Below are 24,264 nucleotides of genomic sequence, written 5' to 3'. Positions count from 1 at the left end.
AAATTAAATTCCGTTTGAAAATCTGCGAGGTCATAACGTCGGCCAACGACTCGAATAAGGTTAACAACCGCTGTGCGCATTACGTCTTTAAAGGTCGCCTTCAAGAAATATGTTAGTAAAATAAACTTTCGCATTAACAGCTCCGTTCGTACATGTACTAAACTATCAACTATGGATTATAAATAACGAATAAAACTCTATAATTGATAGAGACAAAGGATTCGCGATTGATTACAAGAAATAATTTCTTAAATATTTCTTAAATGTTTCTTCTTATACACGCAGCGATTTATGGTATATTATTAGTTTCTTGTTTTATTTATCTTATTATCTCGTTTCTTTCTTAATTACCCCTATTATACCATATTACCGTAAAACATACCGCCCTATCGCGGCGTATACCTTACCTTTTGTATTATTCAGCATCAAAAATGTATTATTATCATATCATTATAGTTCTCGCGCGAACATTGCGCAATGGTATCGAGAATGCGCGCGCGCATTAAGGCAGTAATTTGAGAGAAACGAGAACACACAGTAGGCACGATTTCGATCGGGTCTTCAGGCATATTTGGAAGTCTATCGTTCCAATCGTCATATGCCTCCGAGAGGGTATTCTTTTCCCCACTCATTTTCCGCCGCCGCCTCGAGATCGTTATCGCACGAAGACGTCGCTCCTGTCTTCTTTGTCCGTCTCCCTCTCTCTCTGTCTCTCTCTCTCTCTTTCTCTCTCTCTTCCATCTGTCCGCCGCCCTTATTCTTGGCCTGTTTCGTTTCCGGGCTCGTACCACGGCGCCAAGACCGTGAAATCGTGCACACGATCGCAAATAAGTTACTTGGAATTTTTGACCGCAAGGTCCAACATAATTAGCTGACGCCTCCCTCGATGAAGGCGCTCCCTTCTTCCATGCGCATGTGTTTGCAGATCGAGGTCGCGAGCATTTAGCCTGCCATTAACGCGTGTATCTGGATACGTGTTTACCGTGACGCGACATCGGGCAATTTTCTCACCGAAACTCGCCTGATCTCTTGTTGATCGAGAACCACGCAACCCTCCTTTGCTCGTTTTAATCGACCTCGATGGGATTCTTTCTTCTATTTGAAAGGTCTGTGAATGTCGTTGTAATACCTATCTCGTTAATGCTACATTATCAGACAACTAACTTGGGACATTAATCTTCATTTTAATTATTCAATTTATATCGAAGTAGAACTAAAGATGCTCGCAAAGCAGATACAATCCATTCGTCTTGTTATTAACCTTAATTGCATCACTCATCTTTGTCACGCAAAGCATCTTGATACGTTTATCCTCTTTACATTTTTCTTTCTTCCTTCTTCCTATACCCACTCTCTACGATATAACTTTTTTGCGAAGAAAAATAAAACATTTTCAAAGATGGAAAATATTTTGTCATAAGGCGTGTGACTATAATTCTGGGAAGGCATACGATAATCAAAAAATTGTTTCGCATATAACTACACTAAAATAGTAGTAAAAAAACACGTAAAACAACAGTAAAAAAGCAATTTTTGAATTTTTTTTTATTTGCGATGTAAAAAGAATTTACGAGTAATCTTTAAAAACTGATGAATACTCATCTTGACAAACTTGCTAATATAATAATAATAATAATAATAATTTATTGTGTGCAATGGTTTTTGGTTTACAAATTTGATAGATATTACAGATCATAGAAATAAGAATAAACAGATTGTACAAGGTGAAACGGCAACCGAGCGGCTAATATGATGCCCTATTTAACTGTTGATCTACAAATATAATTGTCATATTATATACATTCTTAGACAAATTGTGTTAGTCCTCATAGTTATAAACGAATGAAAGAAAAGAAGTATGTAAACAGTTAAGCAAGGTAATGATGAGAAAGCATAAAGTTTTTAAATTACTGGATAAACGTATATGAAACGTAGCTGAGATAGAATTTAGCATTATACAAACGATATGGCATAATATTTCATAATATTATATGCAAATTACAAATATAATTAAAAAATGAAAAGATGAGAAATAATATAATATTGCAAACGAAAAGAAGTGAGAGAAGAAGGATTAGACACTTTGGAAAAAGGATAAACTATCGAAAGTTTTCAAGCCGAAGGAAAAAAGTCTTTACAGGAATTAAAAATAAAAAGCAACGGGTCGAGGCTTAATCATTATAAAGTGTTGACCTTCTGAGCTTTTATTTCGTCGAAGTTCATGGTCCATTTAACGTCTTTCTCAGAAAGAAAATGCTGTCGGTCAGCCAGTAGTAAGCGAGCATAAAAAGACAAATAAAAATTATAGAAAAAATAGTTCGTAAGTAAAAAGGGAGACCGAGTTTTTAATGCGGTCTTGTATTACAAGGCGACACGTGCGACAAACACTATGTTGTCACTTTATGAATATCGCGTTATACTTTGTGTTTCGCCCAGATTAAATTTACGATTGATTGATTGCCATTTCGTGACTAAGGTTTCGATTCAAGTTACGATTCAAATACTGCTTGGGCATTGAAATTGATGTGATAAATTATTATCGTCATCATGGTTTTTTTGTAATTTTACACAGACGTAGCCGAGATAAAATTTAGCATTATACAAACGATATGGCATAATATTTTATACTATTATGTAATCGAAATGTTACATGAAAATTACAAATATAATTGAAAAATGAACAAATGAGAGATAATATAATATTGCAAATGAAAAGAAGTGAGAGAAGAAGAAGTAGATACTTTGGAAAAAGGATAAACTATTGAAAGTTTTCTGCAAGCCGAAAGAAAAAGGTATTTACAGGAATTAAAAATAAAGCCAACGGGTCGAGGCTTAAGATTTAACCATTATAAAGCGTTGACCTTACAGATAGAGATAATGTTGATAATAATATCAACATGATTATATAATCATGTTGATATTATTATCTTTACATAATCTTTTATACATATCGCATCACAATAGATATCCAAGCTTCAAATCCGTGCTTCGGTGTTTGGCACAGATTCCTCATTTGCATCATTATTTTCTATTCTCATATTACCCCTCACAGGCGAACAAAATATCCTCTCCTTGCCTCCACTCACGATAAAATTGTACACTAATATAGAAATTGCCGCGCACGTGATTAACGACTGTTGTACGACAACTTCTTTTTTTTTCGCGTATCCTAAGGCACAGAAAAGTGGAAACGGCGAGACAGCGGAGAAAGAGGAAAAGGCGACGATAAACGCGCACACCGAGAAAATACGCCGGTTCGTGACCACCGCGCTCGTACGGGACAAAACAATATTGTCGGGCTGTGCACCGCCACGCGCGAGCTCCGACTCTTTAATATTACACCGCGAGCATTGTTTTCAGCACGAATCTTCGGTCTCGCGTACGTGCCCTTTTCGCACCACCGTGCCGGTACGCTCGATTCCAGAGAGTCACTATAGCTCTCTATATGGCGGTTGTATGCGCCAGCCGAACGATCGGTCACCGCCATCGCTGCAGTCACCGTCGTCGGTTGTCGCCGATTTCCGTCCACGCAAACTTGTGCCGCGCTTATTACAGTACGTAATGAAAAATAATTGCGCGTGAATGATCGATAATAATTTAGTAAGCCTTGATTGTATGATCACACTGTAATTATTAATATAATATATGGTGCGAGTATGTAATTCTTTACATTAAATCTCGATCTGATTGTAACATTATTTCGTCGTGGAAGAGAAAGAAGGAGACTGACAATTGGTAGATTCTAAAAAGAGGGAGAGACGCGGTTGGTGGGGGAACATCAGCGATGCGGCGCAGCGCGTTAACATTGTTTGAAAGCAGGCGACTTTGATCTGGGCCCGGTTGGCGTACATCAGTCGAGTTTTATGCTTACCCAGAATTCGCTCCTTTCGCTGACGAGTAAACATTCGGTCTTTGGTGGCGCTCAACGATTTAGTAGGGTCCTCGAGAAGCTCGTCTTTCGCTTGTGCCTGTTTTGATCGGACCGATCTGGGTGTTGGGATGAAAACAAACGTGCTGCACGCGAAATTCGTTTGACATGCGGCTAATTTGCGAGGCGCAACTGACATCTAGTTGTGACTTATTTGGGAACACAATTAACTCCGATCGTCGTTACAAATTTTTCACAAGATTTTTTTTCGGTAAATTTATTAATTATAGCATTTGAAGAAACGAGAGCTCGAGTGCGGCTCTATAAATATGTATATAGATTTAACGTACGACTCGCTGCGATACGCGCGATTTTGGAAATATTTACCGCAAGGGTTGTCGCTCGGACCTCGCCTGTCCAGCCATTAAAAGAGGCCGCGTTCTCACGAAGCACGAAAGGGATTCGTGTTATGCGCAGCAACATGATACACGTATATTGCGCGCGCGCCTCGCGACGGGAGTGTGCACGGGGCGCCCTTAATGATGGGGTACGGCCGAGGTATAATGCGCGGGGCGGACTTTGGCGCCTCCCTAATCAATTAATCAGCAAATCTCACTTTTATCTACGCCGTGTAACCACGTCATTTTCTCCTTCTCACTTTATTAGGGGACCGATTAAGGTCTCCCTTCATCCAAGAGGGGGATCGGTTGCGGATCGCTGAGCCATCTCGACAAGGGGCTTAATTGCGAGCGATATAACATCCCCGGGGGGAAACGTCTCGGACGGAAGTGGCTCGTTCGTAAGACATTTCGTGTATCGCTTTATCGATTTCACGTTGGCGTATCTATCTGTTTGCGGCGATCTCTTTCTCGCGGCGCGAATGTTACTCGCATTAGGTATACACCGAAGAAGCATTACGTCTACGTTGTAATGGAGTAAGATTAACGCGATTATCCACTAACGCCGAATCTACTTTGACTACTTTGCGCGTACAACATCCGCATAAATGTGCGCTTAAACGTCATTGATTAGTCGTGTCTAATGATTCACGAAGGAAACGGTGCATCGGCACGACGGTGCTGTTCGTTATCGTTGAATTAACGACTCGTTCGCATTTGTACGACGTCCGTGAGAGGCTTGCGGGAAAAAGGATGGATAAACGGGAGCGATGGAAGGGAACCGCGAAACAATAACCCGCTCGAACAAGTCGACTCGGAGAGAAAGAGAGAGAAAGAGAGAGAGAGATCAGTTACGTCGAAGGGGAGGTACGAATGAAAGAGGAAAAGAGGGAGAGGAAGAGAGAGAGAGATCAGCCTCGTGCTCTGCTCCTCGTCCGTTAATGCGTTGCCACGAAGATCTATGGACTGCCCGTAGTTTATATGCTAATCCGTAAAGAGTGTTAAATACTCGATCATTTATCACGCCATCGCTTCGCCTTCTCGTCCTCCCTTCTCCTTCGTTCCTCTCCCCCGTGTTTCTCTTTTCTCTCCTCTGCTCGCATGCAGGGTCCTCTCCCAAGTCGTCCCTCTGCGCTCAAGTGCAACGCGGTATTTGTACCGTCGAGTAATTATCAGTTTTCACAATTTCTTGACGAGGTCGGCACTCGAATTGATCATGTACCAACGTACATAGGTTGTATCGTCACAATGTCGCGTCTCCCGATCCGCGGTACCTACGAATTTACGAGCGACCGAGTGAATTCGAGGGGATGATACACGGGGGATGTTTACGGCTCGTGCGGGTTGGCGGCTCCAGAGCGAGATTTACGACTCGCGTCGGATAATCCAATAAGGGAGGGGGCACGACGAGAGGCGTGGGTACGAATGACGGAAGCCTGCCAGCTCGCCCACGTAAGCATCTCGGGATGTATCCACACGAGCGCGAACCGATCATGTGCGTGCGTTATCGTCAGCGGTGGTAGGTAAGCGCCATCAGCTCTACGGCCGACCAGACCGTTGCAATAACGTCATGTCGAAGGTAAGCACGGCGAATGATAAATCACGGCGAGACCGCGCTATCAAAATACGCTCGTCAAGCTAACCAATAAATCTCGCCCGAACGAGATAAAGAAAAATTGTTCGTCGACGCGTCGCGACAATTTGGCGAAATCGCGAGTAGGGGGGCGCTGAAAAAGACACGTGTGCATCGTTCACGCCTTACACTTGCACGGAAATCAGACGGATTTCGCACACTCGTCGTCGCGTTGAGTTTTACATTGTCTTGTCAGCGTGGCCAGGCGTTTTTATCTTGTCCTGCATAAGTGTGCGTACTTGCACTTTCATCCTCGCTCGGCGAGCGTAACGACGCGCGCACGTGCAGACGCAGACCTTAACTTTTCGTACTCACCTACTTAACCTGCACTTACTTACGCACTCATTGCACACTTAAGAGTTTTCTGAGTAAGGCAAGAGCAACGGGACATCTAAAATTAAGCGCGCACGCGATCGACACGTAGCTACTGAGTATCTCTCAAATGTCTTCTCGACCGGCTCCTCTTCCTTTTGTTACAAGAAAACTTTCAGCTTGAATTAAAATTCCATCTCTCTTTGAGAATTTTCATTAGACAGTTTTTTTTATTTATATCGAATATCATACGTCGATAATTTTCAAAGAATTTTAAATTTTGATGCCTTGTCAAATTTTAAACAAATACTACTAACAAATTTACATCTAAAATATACCTTTATTAGATACTTGATTCGTGGAACATCTGGCTTTTTTCTTTTGTGTGAGAGCTCATTAACTGGAGTTTGAGCTTGATTAATTGGGTTTTAGAGGAACCTGATACCCTCTTCGGCGACTAAGATGCACCTGAATTCGGGCCTCTTATAAAGCGTTGATTTTAAAATAATGTGAGACTATCTCAAGATGAAAATCAACGACAATCAATCTTATAAGACTTTTCTCTCTAAAAGAACAAGTAGAGAACTCCTCTATTGTAAAAAACAAGAAGCTTTTATAAAAATTCATTAATTATTTAAAGAAAATCCGATGTTATAAAATCGGGACAAATTAGAAAGTGCCATTTTCTAAAATAGTTGTTAAAATAACAGAATTCGTTGGGATTAAACAGCGAAAAATCATATTTACAATATAAAATATTTTCAGAGTAGTTTTCTTACGTTATTCACACATCCGCTTTTGTCAATATTATCTATAGTGATGTTAATAGCAAAATGATTATTTTGCATTTTTATAAATTTTTATGTTGAAAAATTTCAGAATGTGTTAATCACGCGATGAATCATCACGACTAAAAAAGCTCGCCACACGTGCATCCCTCGCTTGATTCAGACGTATATAATTATTTTTGATACGCAGCTATACTATATCCATTTATATCTCTTGCGAATTCCTGACGTTTGAAGCGACAAAAATTGTCTGCCGACGTTACTCCAATTATGGTATCGCGGCAATACCAGGAACCGGTCGCATTTTTGAAAACTCCGAACCATGCCACCGCGATTCAATGCTATCCCAGGCGAGTATTTATTCGCGTCTCTCGCCGATCATTCCTTCGTGACACGAAATGCTATACAATTGCGCACGATCGCGCAGAAGAGAATATAAACGGACGTCTCACGTATCCCTCGATCGTGTTGGTTATAAACGATCTTTCTCGTAGCACGCATACCGATACACGGATAGCTGCACCGACAGACAGACGAAGATCTGTTATTGCACTCGGCGGCGGGTTGGATAATCGCGCTCTGCAGGCGAAGTTCGATTCCCGGAATCGAAATATTCCTTGCATGCAATATTCAAAATAACCCACGGGGATCCGCGAGAACCATTCGCTTCGCCGCGTTCGTGGAAATTTTAAACGGAGAGCAGCGATGCCGCAGCATCGCTATCACATTTGCTACAATTGGAATGTTATTAGCCCCTTAGATGTCACGTACTGTGGAAAAAAACTGTTGTGAGAAAAGCAATCTTAACCGTGTGAGCCAACACCCAAAAAAAAATATTCTACTTATAAGTGGGGAAGTTTTTCTTATCATTTTCTCTATGAAAAATCTTACATAAAAAGCATATTCCTCTATAACACGTATTCATTTATTTTAAAAATGGACGTATAAACTATCATGAATTATATGATATTCTTTATAAGTGCCTAAGTTTCTTCACTGCGCTTTTTTTTATATTTCATTTTTATTTAATATATAAATCTATTTCAAATAGATCAGAGAAAAATTGTGGACAGAATTTTTTCTCGAGAAAAATGTGAAACTAATTGATTTCAATAAATCTTTTTTCAATACAAGTACAGCTATTTCAAAAAATCTTTTTGACCACCATAATGGTCCAATTCTGATTCTAACACGTTTCTAAGTCGCTCCATTGCTGTTGTGAGTTAAAAGAAATTTGACAAGGCATCAAAATCTCAAATTCAGGTAAAAAAAGCTGCAGTGTTGCATAGCTGGAGACTATTATTGAGAAGGACAACTCGGACATTAGGATATTTCGTTGTATAGACGGTGTGATAAATGCCTTCTCACTTGAAATTACGTAATGAGAGAAGAACGCGTTTTTTATTGGAACGCGCCCGATATGTGCGCAGTGAAAAGACATTTGTGACGATGGGGGATATGAACGTTCATTATACGACCATGTCTCTTACACGGAGAACAATTTTGGATACAGATCTGAAAATAATTTTCTTGAAAGCAAAATTTTTAGATTTTCCAGCAAAATCGTTCTTTCTGTGTATGTATAACTGATAATCTTTCGATATTCGGTTTTTTCCAGTTAACAACAAGATATTCTTCTATGCTGTTTTTTGAAAACTTTGCACAATATAACTTTTTTTTGTTATATCATTTATATATAACGATTTATATAATTCTTCGATAATCTTGCAATTCATGCAGCGATCGAGTGATGTCTACAACTTTCACGACACTTGCGAAAAAATGTATGGGGTATAACTCGCACGATTTATATGCATTCACACAATATGATGATCAAGTAATCTTATCTCTAGTTTCTTTAATCTATTGTATTTGCAGTACAAAATATATCATGCCATTATTTATAATATAGATATGTGTGCTCTTCCGCGTATATTATTTTCGCAACTGTCATGAGAAATCCGTATAGTATTCTATCCATACACAATCGTGCAACTATTATAATAGAATTTGCACATTTTGTAAATTATTTTATATAAATTTTACTCGCCGTATTTTTTCTCCGTCACATTCACACTCAGTCTTAAGCTTGTTTTATACTTTTTTTTTTGAAAATTCTGAATTTATTTTAATAAATATTGCGTCCTAACATCTTGCAAGAACTGACATTATTACATATTACTTGTGCTATTAATATATTACTATCATTTTTAATAAATATTACCAAGAGATAACGCTACATAGTAGCTTACCGCGCGTGCGCCCTTTTATCATATAAACGCGCAAGAGAAAGAAGCCGAAATAGAATCCACCGTCCAGGGGAGCAGTCCGTAAATGAGCAGAAGAGGAAGAGGCATCCGCGGCCGGCGCGGCGGGGAGACGGGGAGGGTTGGGCGAAAAGAACTTCGGCCGGTCAGATAATCGCGGGCGTTAAACTTTTATAGGCCTGATTTTCATTTATATGTTAAACGCGTCATAACTCGGGAGTTAGAGAGAAGGTGGTGGACGCATGTGTGTTGCGTGCGTGTAAGTTTTGTTCCCGGCGCGGCGCGGCGGTACGCTTGGCCTCTCAGGTGGCTGAGGGGGAGTCTCGCGACCGGCCGAGGAGCGGGGGAGAGTTTTATTTCTAACAAATGAGCGGCAGGCACGATGTTATAATATAAAAAGATCAGGACAATATAGCCTGGCTTCCCTCGGTGAGAGAAAGAGAGAACCGCGACTCCGTCTTGACTAATCGTTTTTTTACTGGGTATCACCACGGACACGCATACCTGTACATAGCTCTGCTTTCGGTAGTGATGCCGCTTATATATACGACAGTATACCGTACCTGTCGTTTTGAAATTTGAAGTTCTACATTTTCCAAAAATTTCTTTTGAATGAATTGGGGACTGAATGAATTTTGAGAAGACTTGGGGACTTCCGACCCCTACTGCGAACTTCTTTTGTACCCTATAATACCTGAAGGATAATATTGGAGGATGCACAAAGTTTTCAGAGTTCTAGCAGTAAAGATAACGGAGTATCTTAGGATACGCGTAGTCCCTTAATATTGGGGATTCTGACGGTGCATTCCAACGTTAGCCTTTTTTGCACGGCACTATCTGCTGCTCGATTTAAGTTTCTAGTAATCTTCGCAACGAATATGACACTTTTACCCGATTAGTTGATTTTTAACACTCGATTACTACCGACGGCATAATATTCATTCTCATGTGTGCAACATTTCTTTTCTATAGGTATATGTACATACATACGCGCGCGTGAGTTATTTTATTTTATACGTTTCCCCTTTACTCATGGGAATTAGAGAAAAGAGGCGCGGCTATGGACAACATGACAGGATGATCTTTTCATTCCTTTTCGAGACAGTAATGTCTCGAAATCCTTTTGAAGCGACAGAACTAAACTGATAGCCTTCTGTCCGTGATGACAGATGAACGCGTTGAAATAAATCATTTAATATTTCGTCGAGCAATTCCGACAATTTTTCCGAGAGACATTAATTTGGTTATGATTCTTATTAGTTTTAATATTGTCCTTTCGTGAAATTGTTTACTCAATTTAAAAACAAACGTAATAACATCGTATTTCTTCTTATGATCGTGATGAGAAAATATTTTCCGATTTACGTCTTACTTTTCCAATACTTTTGGTTCCCTTTTAGAAGAGCCGTCTTATAGTCGCATGCAGGAACGCGTTAAAATATGTAAAATATATTTCATCCCATGATGTCTCGTAAAAGAACGCGATAAAAATCGAACGATCCATTAAATGCTCTTCGTTCCGGTAATCGTTTAATCAACGTCGTAGGATCGTAATCGTGCTCGTGGTAGCGCTGCGCATCTCCACTATAAAATCGATATAAAGTTGCATAAAAGTCCATCGGCAGCCTCCTAATTCCTACAGATATAACCTACCAAAGATCCGGCAAATATATATCTTTTCCAAGGCGATCCTCCGTCGCTCTCGAGCAACTTACAAAAGTGACAACTATGGCCCTCACGCCATAGTTTTTACGAGTACGATCGGGAAAAGACTACGACACGATACGACGTACGTAAATTTATTAATAAAAACGTTTCCATCGTGATCTGTAAATAGAGCCTTTTTAGAGTTGTGCAGCTTGTAAAAGACAGGCATTTTCAGGATTTATGTCTTTTAAAACCAATTAATTTTTATGTTGAAAGCTATACTTTATGAAGTACTGTACATTTGTTATAAACAAACAACAATCGCGACAATGCGACATGGAAATGCGATTTGTCAAAGAAAATGACGAGCCGACGACTTTTGACTGTCGTGCTTGGAGACATCAACGCAAGCAGAAGAAGGTATGCCAAACTACGGGAAATGAAGACGATTCCTAGCGGAAATATTGGAAAATCAATTCTCCAGCGGATGAAAAAGAATGAAATCTCAAACGGCGTTATACGTTAAACTCTGCTATCAAACTGCACTGACAGCCAGCTGCAGTCAAGAGACATAGACGAAAGAAAGGAAAGGCAATGCGAGAGGAGAGAAAGAAAGTACGATGGTGGGAGTTGTCTGGCAGAACAGGGCAGAAGCGAGAGAGAGGGGAAGACGGAAGAGGAGAACGAGAGAGAGAGAGAGAGAGAGAGAGGGAGAGAGAGAGACGGAGAGTGTGAGCGAGGTGTCCGAACAAATAGAAACGTTCTCCTCGCTCGGCTCGAGACTGCCCTGTGAGGTCGCCGGCTACATAGCGCTGTCGTGTAAACACGCGCTAACTGCCTCCACTCGCCGACGCCGGCCGTCGTCTCCATCTCGGCCACCTCCGTCGCGCGTTCCAAGTTCCTACCTATCGCGCGACCACCGTGGCCGCCGCGGCCTCCGCCGCCGCCGCCGCCACCGCCGCCACTGCCGCTGCCGTCTCCACCGCTAACATCACCGCCGCCGATCTCGGTCGTGCCGCCGTCTCTGCACCTCCATCACGACCGGTCGACCGTCTCGTCGAACTCGTAAACGACTCACTTTGGCGATCGCCTGGACGAGGACCGTAACGCAGCCGTGTCGCTCTCAGCCATTCGCTCTGAGCGTCACTGGACGCTCCTCAGACGACTGTAGGCAGCGGCGGCGGCCGATGCCTGAAGCACTCCCCCGTTTCGTAATACGATTGTCTTATCTTACATCGCTTTCTTTCGCGATGCAACGTTTTAGTGGCGCACATAGCGCGAACGTTCCCTCGTGCGAATTAACTCTAGCGATCACTATCGACGCTATCGACTCGCCGCTAATCGCGTATAATAATGAACGAGGTACTTTACTCTTTCTGTATTTTAAACATATCTATAAAAGCACCTTAGCACCTACCAAGTATCCGCTAATGTTAATGATACATGTTAGACCTTATAACTTTTCAATCGTTGTTGCGAAGTGTTGAAACTTTTCATCTTTCCGACAGCAAAGTGATTACATGACGATTCCTTTTTCTCTCTCTCTCTCTCTCTCTCTCTCTCTCTCGCTCTTTCTCCATATAACGAAGGAGGTCGAATTTCTTACGTTAGCAAACACATACTCGATAAATTCTCATCGGACATACCGCGTCTTACGGCTCGCTCTCGTGAGAAACAAAGATGGCCGTTGATATGGCCATACGCGAGAAACGGTGCGTTTTGTGTGCCCGTTCGATTAGCGTTGCGGTGCGAGTTGTTTCGCTTCCTCGTTAATAGGAGAGCTTGTAGCTTCGCGTTTCCCTTCCTCCTTCGTTCGCGCTTTCTTGCCCCCCCCCCCTTCCATCTTTTTCTCTCCATCGACTAATACGCGATTCGAGCCGTACATGCATAATCTTCTCATGGCTGAACTCGAATAACTCTGCGGACACGGTAGACAATGCCCTCGCTGTTTCTGCGTGGGAGTATATTCTCATTCCTGGACGCACGCGAAATGTCGAAGCGATTTTGCGGGCATCTGTGTGTGTGTGTGTGTGTGTGTGTGTGTGTGTGTGTGTGTGTGCGTGTGTATATGCGTATGAAGATCCTTCGGCTTCATCTGCAATCGCGGATATCAATCACGGCGACGTGGTGTCGTGGCGCGGGTCGGGTATCATTCGTGAAAGTTAATTGACTTCGCGCGCGGCATTAATCTCATTAAACGGCCTATTCGCATACAATATGAAATCAAACTCGGTGGAGCCGTGCATGGGTAAGAGATCTCGATCCCTCGGGCGAAAGGCATTAATACCCGTTACGATCCCTCTCATGGCCGTCCGTGGCGCGGCGCGGCGCGGGTTTCGCCCGGTGCGTACAGCCGTGCGACGTAACAACGATGCAACGAAGCACACGATTCGATCGTGCCGATGTTCTTCGCGCCCCACCATTCCGCTGTCCGCTTTCGGAGCCATCCGTCCCTTCATTATTTACGTCTTGATTTATTATAATCGAAGCGCGCTCATGTAGCTCCGTTTGATCCGTACCGAGGTGAGACTCCCGTTTCTCTTTTTCTCGCCCTTTCTTTCTCCCTTTCTTGGCTCTCCACTCCCTCAACTCTCTCTCTCTCTCTCTCTCCCTTCCCCCCCCCTCCTCTCTTGCTCGTTTGGAGACGGTCTTTCTCGCCTGTGCATTTCTCTTTTGCGCATATCGCTCACAAGAGACGAGAGAGAAGAGAGAACTAAAAGAGTGGACTACGAACAAACGAATGCCACTTAGAAGCCGTATTTTACGTCAAACGTCGCCAGGTTAATCGATCCCCAACGCATCCTTTTGCACCGCGTAATTTCATCTCTCGTTCGTGTCGGGACAAGCGAAAACGACCGTGGAATTTCTTGACTTGTATTAACCCTGTCCCGCAGTGACGTAGTCGTAAGCCGAAGCGACATTGCCACCCTCAGCGTCTCATAACGTCTCGTAAACGTGCAACCGGCCAATTTAGTTTGGCGCGGCGGTGAGAAATTTCGGCATACAATTCTGAGGCTTTGGTCCACAGTTCCATCGTTACTTATAATTGAACCTGTTTTCGTATCTTTAATCGGCATTTTATCCTTTCGTTAACGATTCCGCCACTCTCCGAAGAGACTTCTAACTACGCTACTGTATCGAATCAAATCATTGCCATTATATCTATAGGATTTTTTATGACTGCCACACCTCCGAACATGTAGACAGAAGGATTCATCGCGACGACAGATAGCCAATATCAAGGTGTGGCTGCGAGCCGAAAGGATGCCGTCGTGCGCGGCCTTTATCGCGATATCTCGCAATCAAATTGAACGGGCTACCGAATTAAAATTGCAGAACGCGGGTCGGGTGTAAATCTTCGACGGAAGCGCGTCTCGTTACGCTCCTGTTACGTCGACGCGCAGGTGTGAGAAAAAACGAGCATTAGGAGCAACGACACCGGGAGATATTAGCTGCCGGCGATACGTCATTCCGGCGAATCGTCCGGACGCGATAATAAAAGAAGAGTAGAGCGATAAGATGACTAACGCGTTGGTTAACGCGAATTTATATTAGCCACAGGTCGGAGTTTATTATCTAAATTGAATTAGCGCGCGCTAACGTACCCCACGCTAGATTTTTATCCACGCAGGATGCGGCAAAAAATCTGCCTTAGAGGCAGCTGCTTAAAAAGTTATACACTCGACGAATCGACGTCCCGGTCATTAGCTTCCGACCGCGGCGTATATTTGCATCATACATTTTAGATCGGACAATTTGTCGTCGTGTAAACGTAACTTTGTGCAGAGACCGATCGTCGTGGTCGCCACAGTCAGCCCGTGAAATTGTACGCTCGACGTTTCACCAATCGGCTTCTCTCCCGACGACGTTTACGAGCGAATTAACCGCGAGTAACGAAGGGGTGCGACAAGCGCGAGGCGTGCTACATTTCCGGTTCCCGTTTCGCTGCTCGTCTCGGAAAATCGAAGATAAGTGGCGGTATTTATATCCGGATATTTATGTTTGATATTTATATTACAGAAACTTTTTTGTTAAAAATTTCGTTACCTTGATGTCATCTTGATGCACTTAAAAAAAATTCATATAATTGTTTGGTATATTCATTTTTTGACCAAAAAAAATATAATAAATTAATAACAATTTAGCAAAATTTTACTTATATTCTCTTAATTCATTCTAATTAAATTACGTCCGAAAAAGTTCGTCTCTCCGGTAAGAAGTATTTTTTACGCATTTTTTAGATGGCATTGATATATTTCTGTATATACTTGGCACGAGACGTTTCCGCATTTCTTGATGAACAACGTTTCCGTCAAATCGTTAAACGCGTCTCGATCGACCATTTCACGATCGATTCCCACGTTTACGACAATCGTGACTGCGACATAGATTATTCGATTTTATGTATTTTCTGAATTGGCAACCGCGAAAGAAGGAATCAACGTGGAAGGGTTACAGAGTAAACCAGAGGCCCTTTCGGAACATTTAAAGGGTTTATGGGCCACGGATGGATGCGTTGGCCGCCCACAGAGGGCTTTCGAGCGGTCTCCGTTGAGAGCAGAGTGATGTAGGCAGAGAGGCGAAAACGAAACAACGATAGCGAAAGACCGTGGGCAAGAGAGGAAGGGAGGAAAAGAGGTAGGAGGTGGAAGGGAGAAGTCAAAGTCAGTTGTCGGAGATTATTAGGCGGCCGACATAAAACGTGCTTAGGTGCGATTTAATATTTCCAGCTACGAGCATAAAATCTGACTCTATCGAGTCTGGCTCTCTCTCTTTCGAGAGAGAGAGAGAGAGAGAGAGAGAGAGAGAGAGAGAGAGAAAGAGAGAAAAAGAAAGAGTGAGAAGAGGAGAGAGAAGGGGAGGACGCAAAGGACCACGGAGTATTTCGTTTCTTACATTTCTTTGTTGACGCCGACATCATGGAGAGCCCACCGCCTTCCCTTCTCTCGTGTAAACTTTTAGTTCTTTCATCGCAACGAATTTTGATTATTCCTTGACATTATTATTTTCACAATTTCATTTCGATTTGGCGGATGGACGCGCACGCGTAGGAGGCCCGTGGAAATCGGCCCATTTACCGGCCTTTAATAGATCGATTTCATTTTACGATGGAAATATTATGGATCTGGTCGATGACCTCGTTCGGTTCAAAACGGTAATAATTTATCATTACTTTATGCATCTACTATACGAATACGATATTTCTCTAAAATCTAATTCTAACATTTGTAATTTTAATGAAATAAGCAAGAGACAAACGGGGGGAGAAAGCTTCGAGATGGTAAGGATGCAGGAAAAACGTCAATGATTTCGCTTGGAAGCTAGATCTCATTCGAGGCTAGATCCGTTCAAAGAAACGCGAGTGGATACGAACGAAACCTCATTCGGATTAGAGCTGTCCAAGGACAACGGATGGGTCTTTCTCTTCCCGCGAGGCGATATCGGTGGGATAAAGCCGATTGATTTCGCCCCTATAATGGGAATTCGCGAAGTGGATCCCTATCCACGTTATTTCGAGAAAGCGACTCCGGATAGTGTCAATCGGTTTTCGTCTCGTTATTTTCTCGTTTCCTGCAAAGCTAGCGGTTATATCTGTCTGTGTGGTATTTTTTTACTCCATTTATTATTTTTTTCTTATTTTTATTTCAATGCTATTTACCGTTACAACTAAAATCAATCTTTGCGATTTCATTGAGTCTACTTCACTTTCTAAGAACTTGAGCACTTTCCGGAGGCTGCAATTATCTGGGATCTCCCTCTCGATTGTTCCATTACGCCGCATAAATGTCTGAATGCGAAGCGAACCAAAACACGAGCAAAAACAGATAAAAAACAGTCTTCCTGTTAAACTGCACAATGTAACAGAAATATTTCGTGTTTTTTAACAATTTAGAAAAGCATAGATTTATCTTAATGCTCTGGCAACTAGTTTAAATGCATTTAATTTGTCAAAGATACAATCCTATTATTTGACTGTCCCTCTTCATCAAAATTTATCGTGTATAGCTCGCTCGTATTATCTTCGCACCTTCTTGACACCTTTATTGTCGCATTTATTTAGAATTTATAAAGAAATCTTTTCCAAAGACACGGTCCGTCGTCATGTCGCGTCGCGTCTTAGAGCGTGGGGGCGATTCGAGATGCGGCGCGATAACCGCACCCGGCTCGCGGGTGGAGTTTGCTGGGCGTAACGAGAGAAAGAGAAGGCCGGGCTTCTCGGGCCGCTCGCGTTGTTCTGGACGTCTTACGGAGATTTTATAGGAGCGTAACGCACAAGCGGCATTGTACGCGCCGCTCGACGTCATAATGATTATAATTGCCTTTGCTATCTTTAATGTCCTGGAAGCGGGTAATGGTAGCAACTATTATGGCCGCTCGTATAACGCCACCGATCTTGATATCCCCACTTAAAGTTCGCAATTTCCAACGTCCACCGGATATCTTCCTATACTTATCGCCGACGAATCGAGCCTGCTCCGATTTTCGTTCTCGTTTTTTAGAGCATTTTATCTGTTGAAAGCTATTCATCATCAACTTATGAGCGTCATTTCATTAACGAAAAAGATGTCGATTAAATTTGTGAGAATGCTTTTCTGTATAGTAGAGATTAGCCGGACATGAGTTTATCTTTTTTGGTTGATGGAAATGCGAGGTTTAGCGAGAGAAATGCTTGAAATTGTTTCAAATTTTAGTTCTTAACTAAAACGAGGGATAATGAGAGTAGATAATACTTAAAGAGATATGTTTTGCTTGAGGACTTTCTTTTTTTTGTAAAGCGATAATTTTATTATATTAACTAATTAACAGGACACTTAAAAGTTTTGCTTTCATACACTTTTATATTAATATTGGCCTTCTTTGATTAGATAACTACATATGCGCCCAAGACACTTTACGTCCGAAAGACTTCTATAAAATAAAGTTTCTTGTCGTCGTAATTGCATCACACCACATTTGCGCTTTAACGATCTCTCCAATCCTTTGGACGAGCAAATACGACCGTCGGAGGAAACGAGCGATAAAATTTTTATCTCGCTTTGCACGTTTGTCGTAATTTAAGCGAACCTACCGCAAAATTCGCACAGTCGGGCGAATTGAGAAATTATTTTATAATAATCCATATAAAATGAACCCCTAAAGGATACAGATTAGAGCCCGACACACAGTACTCTCGTCACGCTAATAATAATGTTAAAACTATTTATTTATACTGACTCGTATCAATTTAAAATTAAAATTTGTGTATCGTTTCTATTACGATATAAGAGATTGACATCTCGTAAGATGTGGACTTGAAAACGTTAAAGAATTTTCTCTTTTCAATGTTTTCAAGTTCACATCTTAAATACTGACTCGCCAGTATCAATTTAAAATTAAAATTTGTGACATGTATTGTTTCTATTATGATATAAGAGATTGACATCTCGTATATAAGATGTGGACTTGAAAACGTTGAAGAGTTTTCTTTTTTCAACGTTTTCAAGTCCACATCTTACGAGATGTCAATCTCTTATATCGTAATAGAAACAATACACGTCACAAATATTTAATTTTAAATTGATACTGGCGAGTCAGTATAAATAAATAGTTTTAACATTATTATTAGCGTGACAAGAGTACTGTGTCCTCGCATGAAGATGTTGTTTCTTCATAGTCGTCTACCCGCTATTATCCAATTCTCGATCTCGAAAGGAAAAGTCGGAGCGCATTACGTAAGGCTGCACCCGCTTCCGTTTCGCTCGAGACGCACCCTTAAGACAGGATTTACGGCCGGAAGTTGAACCCTTGCGCGGATGCGACATAACTGTGTATCGCTCGCGCGAAGGTTTTTAAAGTACAGAGACCTATGGCCAATTATATAATTAAGACAATAAGTCGGTGAGTGTAGATCCACGTTGTCCGCCGACGACTTCCCTCTCCTTCGAGCGAGACTTGACAGGTCGGTACAGGAAATTTTACGTTATCATCATCCGTATCAGGGCAGTCTGAGATGTATTTTTTATAAAAATATCGTGATATTGTATGTGTATAACATACGAAAGATTTTTGTCCTATATAATAACGATTTTTAATACGATATCGTGAACACCTATATTCCTGTATTTTATTTCTGTTTAACTTGCAACGTTACGAGAACAAAGTTATCGACGCTCTTTATCCAGCCGGAAGAAAGCAAACTATCTCAATCTCTGACGCGGTGGAAAAAGTCGCGCATCGATAATCGTTGCTCGTAAAGCTAGCGACGTGTGCCGCGCTAAGTGCTTGTGAGAGGAGCTCTTCTTGCTCTCCACATCGTTCGTCTCTTCTATCGCGTTTCACGTCTTGAGGTCGTAAAATTCATTCGCGCGATGGTCAAGAGGCCAGAACGAAGAAGAGTTGGAAATCGGTTCGACGATCTTTACGTTTCCACAGAGAGCGCAATTCGTGATACATTTGCGATAGGTGTCCCACTTTCCTTCCAACCATATTAATATCTAACGAAATATTCTTCAACGTGTTTAAAATCGAATCCGCGAATTGACTTGCAGAGATCATTTATTGTAGCTCGTAACGAGCAAAATAAAATCGCAAATGTCCTACGGCTAAATTGCGCAACAAACGAATTGACAGCCTTGACAATCCAGTTAAGAGAAAATGATTGAAATTCGATGATTAAAATTTTCAAGGAATCACTCTGTTCATCGAACGCGATCATTACCGGATATTCTTACCGAACGCACCGTGTGTATACACCTCGATCGCTATAATCACAGCACCTTCGAGTCCGTTAACATTACTAAGCACGCGTACATCGATCATCGGCAAAGTTGGCTCTCCCCGTGGTTGCCCGGGACGAAAGTCGTCCGATCAACCGGCGGTCGTATCAGGAATTATTATTCACCGGCCGTCAGTGGATGAGAGAAGGAGAGGGCGGGGCTGCGGCGCATGCATCATCGAGAGCAAATTCCGTTGCCCCGTCTTTATTTTACCACGGTAGTGAAGTACACACGGGCGGCATGTAAGAGCGAGCGAGCGAGCGAGCGAGCAAGCAAGAGAAAGAGAGAGAGAGAGCTGCTCTTCTCCCCTGATCCTCACGTGGCCGCCGTCAGTCCGCTTAACTGTAGATCAATCAATATACCTCGCTTGAACCCTCAGCCTCTATGCTCCGTCCCCTCCTCCCTTGCCTTTTACTTCGTCCTCTCCCTCCGGCTGCCCCTAACGAGCTCATCGCTCGTGTAGCCAAAGAAAAAACACGAGAAAGTGGTACAAAATGGCCCTTGAGAAATGCTGTCCGTCCATCCGTTCGTTTCTTCGTTCCTTCGTTCCTACGATACACTCATTGCTTCGTTTCATCAAGGGTAGCGGACGAAATTGAGAGAGCGAAGGTGAAGGGGTTGCCGCGAAAATTGAGCAAGGAATATGAATAAATTTCTTTCTCTCTCTCTCTCTCTCTTCTCCCCCCCCCCTCTCTCTCTCTCTCATCGAATTAACTTCGATTAACGATCCACTGCACGTGGTGGCGATTGCCAGGCACCTGCCACTGCACGCTGAGAAACCGCCCGTTCTACACAGCTGTACGCGCGACGTGCGTGCATACTGCACGTATTTCGTTTTGTCGCCATACATCTCGTGCGCGCAGCATTTTTTCCCGTGACAGGCGTCGACATTTACGTCTTCACATAGGCATTATGCGCTTTGACGTATTACTTTACATTTCTATATTGCATTAAACGAGCATTGTGGTACTTTCATTAATTATATCGCTGCTAATAAAATACGAATCCATGAATTGGATGGTTAATTCGAATATAGATAGTTAATTAGCCTTCCCATTAAAATAAATACTTGCTTCAGATATAAAAGTATTACTAAAAAAAGCAGATTTTATCTTCTTTTTTTTCTGTATACAATTAGACGAATGTATATCGAGTATATTAAGATTATATATTGAATCAACTGAAATTCGAGCGCGTAATAGACACGCCGCAATTTTGCAATTACTTTTGTTTTATTGTTACTTTCATAATCCGCGAGTAGTCCAGGCGGAAAACTAGCTGGGATAGACGGCGTGAGCGTAAGGTATCGTATTAATTATTATTCGCCCTTGGGGGAGAGATAGTGTTGCGAAACACCGCGCGATTAGTTGAATGAAATTTATCGTCGCGGCAAATGTGTGAGTCGAGTCGAGTCGAGTTGAGTTTGAATTGCGAAGAGCGTAAGAGTTGAAAGAGAGGAAAAGGAACAAGCTTGTAGTCGCTTGTCGAATGAACGTTTAAGGGATGTAGAAAGCACCAGAGAAAAAGAGGATAAGGAGAGAGACACTAGGAGAAGAGAAAGCGAGGGTGTACGGGGCTCATATTATAAAAGCAATTAGGAGGTCTCAGATTAGATATAGCACATCGTACATAACAAATATGATAATACGGACCGCCAGCCCGAAGGGGGTTTGGCTTTCGTATGGTCGGCGAGGGTTTCGGGTTATGAGGCAGGTTAAACGGAATCATTAATAATCGGAGCTAACTAATCTGCCTGTCGCTATGAGCACACTTGTTTCACTCCTGTTTTTATTACCACGCCGCAAGGTAACGTTTTATTCTCCCGATCGGGACGAGAAGGGCATTGCGAGGGGGGGAAAAGTATTTGCGCGATTATAAACGCGCACGCGACACAAAAATGTTGATTGTTGGTTAGTTACATCGAATTGTATTAGCCGTATAACCGTTCACAAAAAGATCCTCAACTATAATATAAGCTGATGTTACAATGCGTGAAATGAAGATGTATTCATCGTCGTGCACAAGATGTCCTGTCGCTACACGTGTGTAATTTCTGTAAATATCGAAAAAAGAGGCGCACGCCCCTTTAAGCGTTAATACGCTAAATGGCAAGACGCTCATCCGTACATCGAAATGTATTATTTGTCTTGCATATTACGACGAAGACTCATTTGTATCTTTTTTTGTTTCAGTTGTATGAGCTGGATGATACCCATGATCGGAAGTTATTCCTCGACGAACTCTTCACTTTCATGCAGAATAGAGGTGAGTCTATCAACGGAATAATAATTACCCCGATGTATACAATATATTCGATAAAATGATCCTAACGTGAAAATAATGCATGACACTTGGCACGATGCCTGTGAAAAAAAATGAAGTAACATAACGAAGTTTTTATTACAAATATTTCCGCGGTGCCTTCCATCCCCCGTTCAACAAGGGCAACTCTTGCACTGATCATTTTTTTCGCCGAGCCGTCCCCCGTACGAGATTCTCTCGTTACTTGCCAACTTTACGCAGGCCAGCAATACGTCGCGAGTATTTTACAACGAATATTTTAAAAGTAAGAAGGCGCGCGCGCTCTATACTTCTACACATTCATATATCTATAATTTATATTTAACTCACTCGTAATCTGTCATACGCTTTGTCAGAGTCACGCGCTACTCCGTCTCTTTCGCATCTTTAGAAAAATACGCCGAGATACTCGGAACTCGATTAAAAGAAGCTCGAAGGAGCAGAGGCGGGACAAATCGAGCGGAGACATTCGCTCGACATCCGACTTTTTTCAAAGAAGACACTCCGCAAATTTGTTTAGATCCGCTGTTTGAATTTGTCGACCGTTGAGAAAGATACACACATGCGTGACTGCCGCGACCCGCATCTCGTTTCCTGCACACGTGGATTTTCGTACGGCCGGTACGTCCGACCGCGTCGTAAACGTCCACGTGGTTAAAAGGTTCGATAACACGTTGCATCTGCTCGACACCGAAAGCACCGAAATTAGAATCGACGGACGAAACGAGGCGGAACAACGCCCGTGAAATCGCACATTTTCTCACGCGCGCTTCCACGCGCGATAGCGCGCTCGCGTCTTTCACACGCACGACAGACAAGGAGTTCGAACGATTCGTGATACCGTAATTAGCGCAGTCGCGACTACTCGCGCGCGCTTTGACGCTATTCTACGTGGGCGCGCGTCGCCGCGCCGGTGAAACTTTTCAACGGTTACAGAAAGGAGATTGATCCGCGGCGAATCGCGGCCCGAACGTTAGACCGCGGTGAACCGGAAACGTCGGGCTCTAATTATAAACATGGCGACTCGTCCATCAATCAAGCCCGCCAGTGATGCGTCAGTGCTTCTGTTCTTTTCCCTCTTTTTCTTTCTCTCTTTCTTTCTCTCTCTCCCTCCGTCGTTTCTATACGAAGTTTGTGGCGCAACTTTGAGTCTGAGACGATGCTATTATTATGCCTACCTCCCTAGCGATAATTAGAGTAGATTGGATCAACATATCTGTCTGTCTCTTTCCAGTTGTCCTTCCAACGAGCATCTCAGTATTTTATGAACGGTAATTTTGTACGGTAAAGAGCTGCTAAGGTGCTAAACGATCGTTCGGAATGTGATAACGTGTGGCATTGAGACTCTTATGTAACGCGTGAGAACTGATCGACCTCGGTTGTATCATTGGTTCCGAAAAAAATATATTGATATTAGAATTTTCAATATAAAAATTTTAAAAAGTGGCAGAACAAGACGAGTGTGTGAAGGACGAGAGTAAACGGGGGGGGGGGAGACTCGATCTCGAGCGGGGATGAGATATTCACGATCGTGCGCGACCGTAAAGCAACGAATAGCGTCGTTTGTTTCGCGGGTTATTATACTTCATGAATGGTAATAACGAGTCGAGACGATCATAAATCCTCCGGGAGATCAATGCCGATTGATCTTTCGATTCGCTCGTAACGCGGTTCGATTAAAATCGCGGCGAGGGAAGAAAAAAAAAGAAGCGAGAGGGAAAGAGGTATCGAACGGGGCGCGCGTATCTCGATGTCTCGCGGGTAAAAGCTCGGACGTGGGCAGGGACCCGGCTGGGCTCCGGGACCGGGCCCTCCCGCGGGCTGCGTTATTGTGCCGACGCGCGGCTGCCCCACGCATGCAATAATTCAACACTAACGTAACGCATAACACCTTACTACGTCCGTGGATATAAAAGACCATTCATCATATTCGGGTATATTAGTCCAGCCACCACCAATTTGTGTTTGCTATCATCGCACTCCGACTAGGCGTTCGGCTTTTTAGATATACAAACGCACGGACAAATTATCGCGGTTAGCCGATTATCGCCTCTGACGGCGGTAGTCCGTATTTTTTTCCACGTACGACAACCTCGAAAATGGCATTTTTTCTGTTATGTGTTAATTGTATCAGGAGATTTTATTTTTTCAATTTTATCAGTTAAATTATATTGTATACAGGGTGTCCGGTAATAACCGGATAATATCTCGTGGGCTGGTAGAGCAGATTAAACTGGATCGAAAAGTCCTCTATCATTTTGCAAAATTCGCAATCGTTAACGAGATATTAATTA

General features: G+C 42.6%; 1 protein-coding gene across 1 annotated transcript in view; it reads left to right on the top strand.

Annotated features, from left to right (window-relative positions):
* The window catches only part of LOC105455143 (protein dead ringer), a 94,829-nt gene that overhangs the window by 48,182 nt on the left and 22,383 nt on the right, over positions 1 to 24,264 (top strand). Inside the window, exon 4 of the mRNA XM_011698227.1 lies at positions 21,862 to 21,934. Coding sequence (XP_011696529.1) covers positions 21,862 to 21,934 — 73 coding nt within the window. The remainder of the gene's footprint in view (positions 1 to 21,861; positions 21,935 to 24,264) is intronic.

This window comes from Wasmannia auropunctata, unplaced genomic scaffold, assembly GCF_000956235.1.
Source record: "Wasmannia auropunctata unplaced genomic scaffold, wasmannia.A_1.0 LD335921.1, whole genome shotgun sequence".
Lineage (NCBI taxonomy): Eukaryota > Metazoa > Arthropoda > Insecta > Hymenoptera > Formicidae > Wasmannia > Wasmannia auropunctata.
Note: the sequence above shows the minus strand (reverse complement) of the source record. Positions and strands in the feature narration are given on the sequence as shown.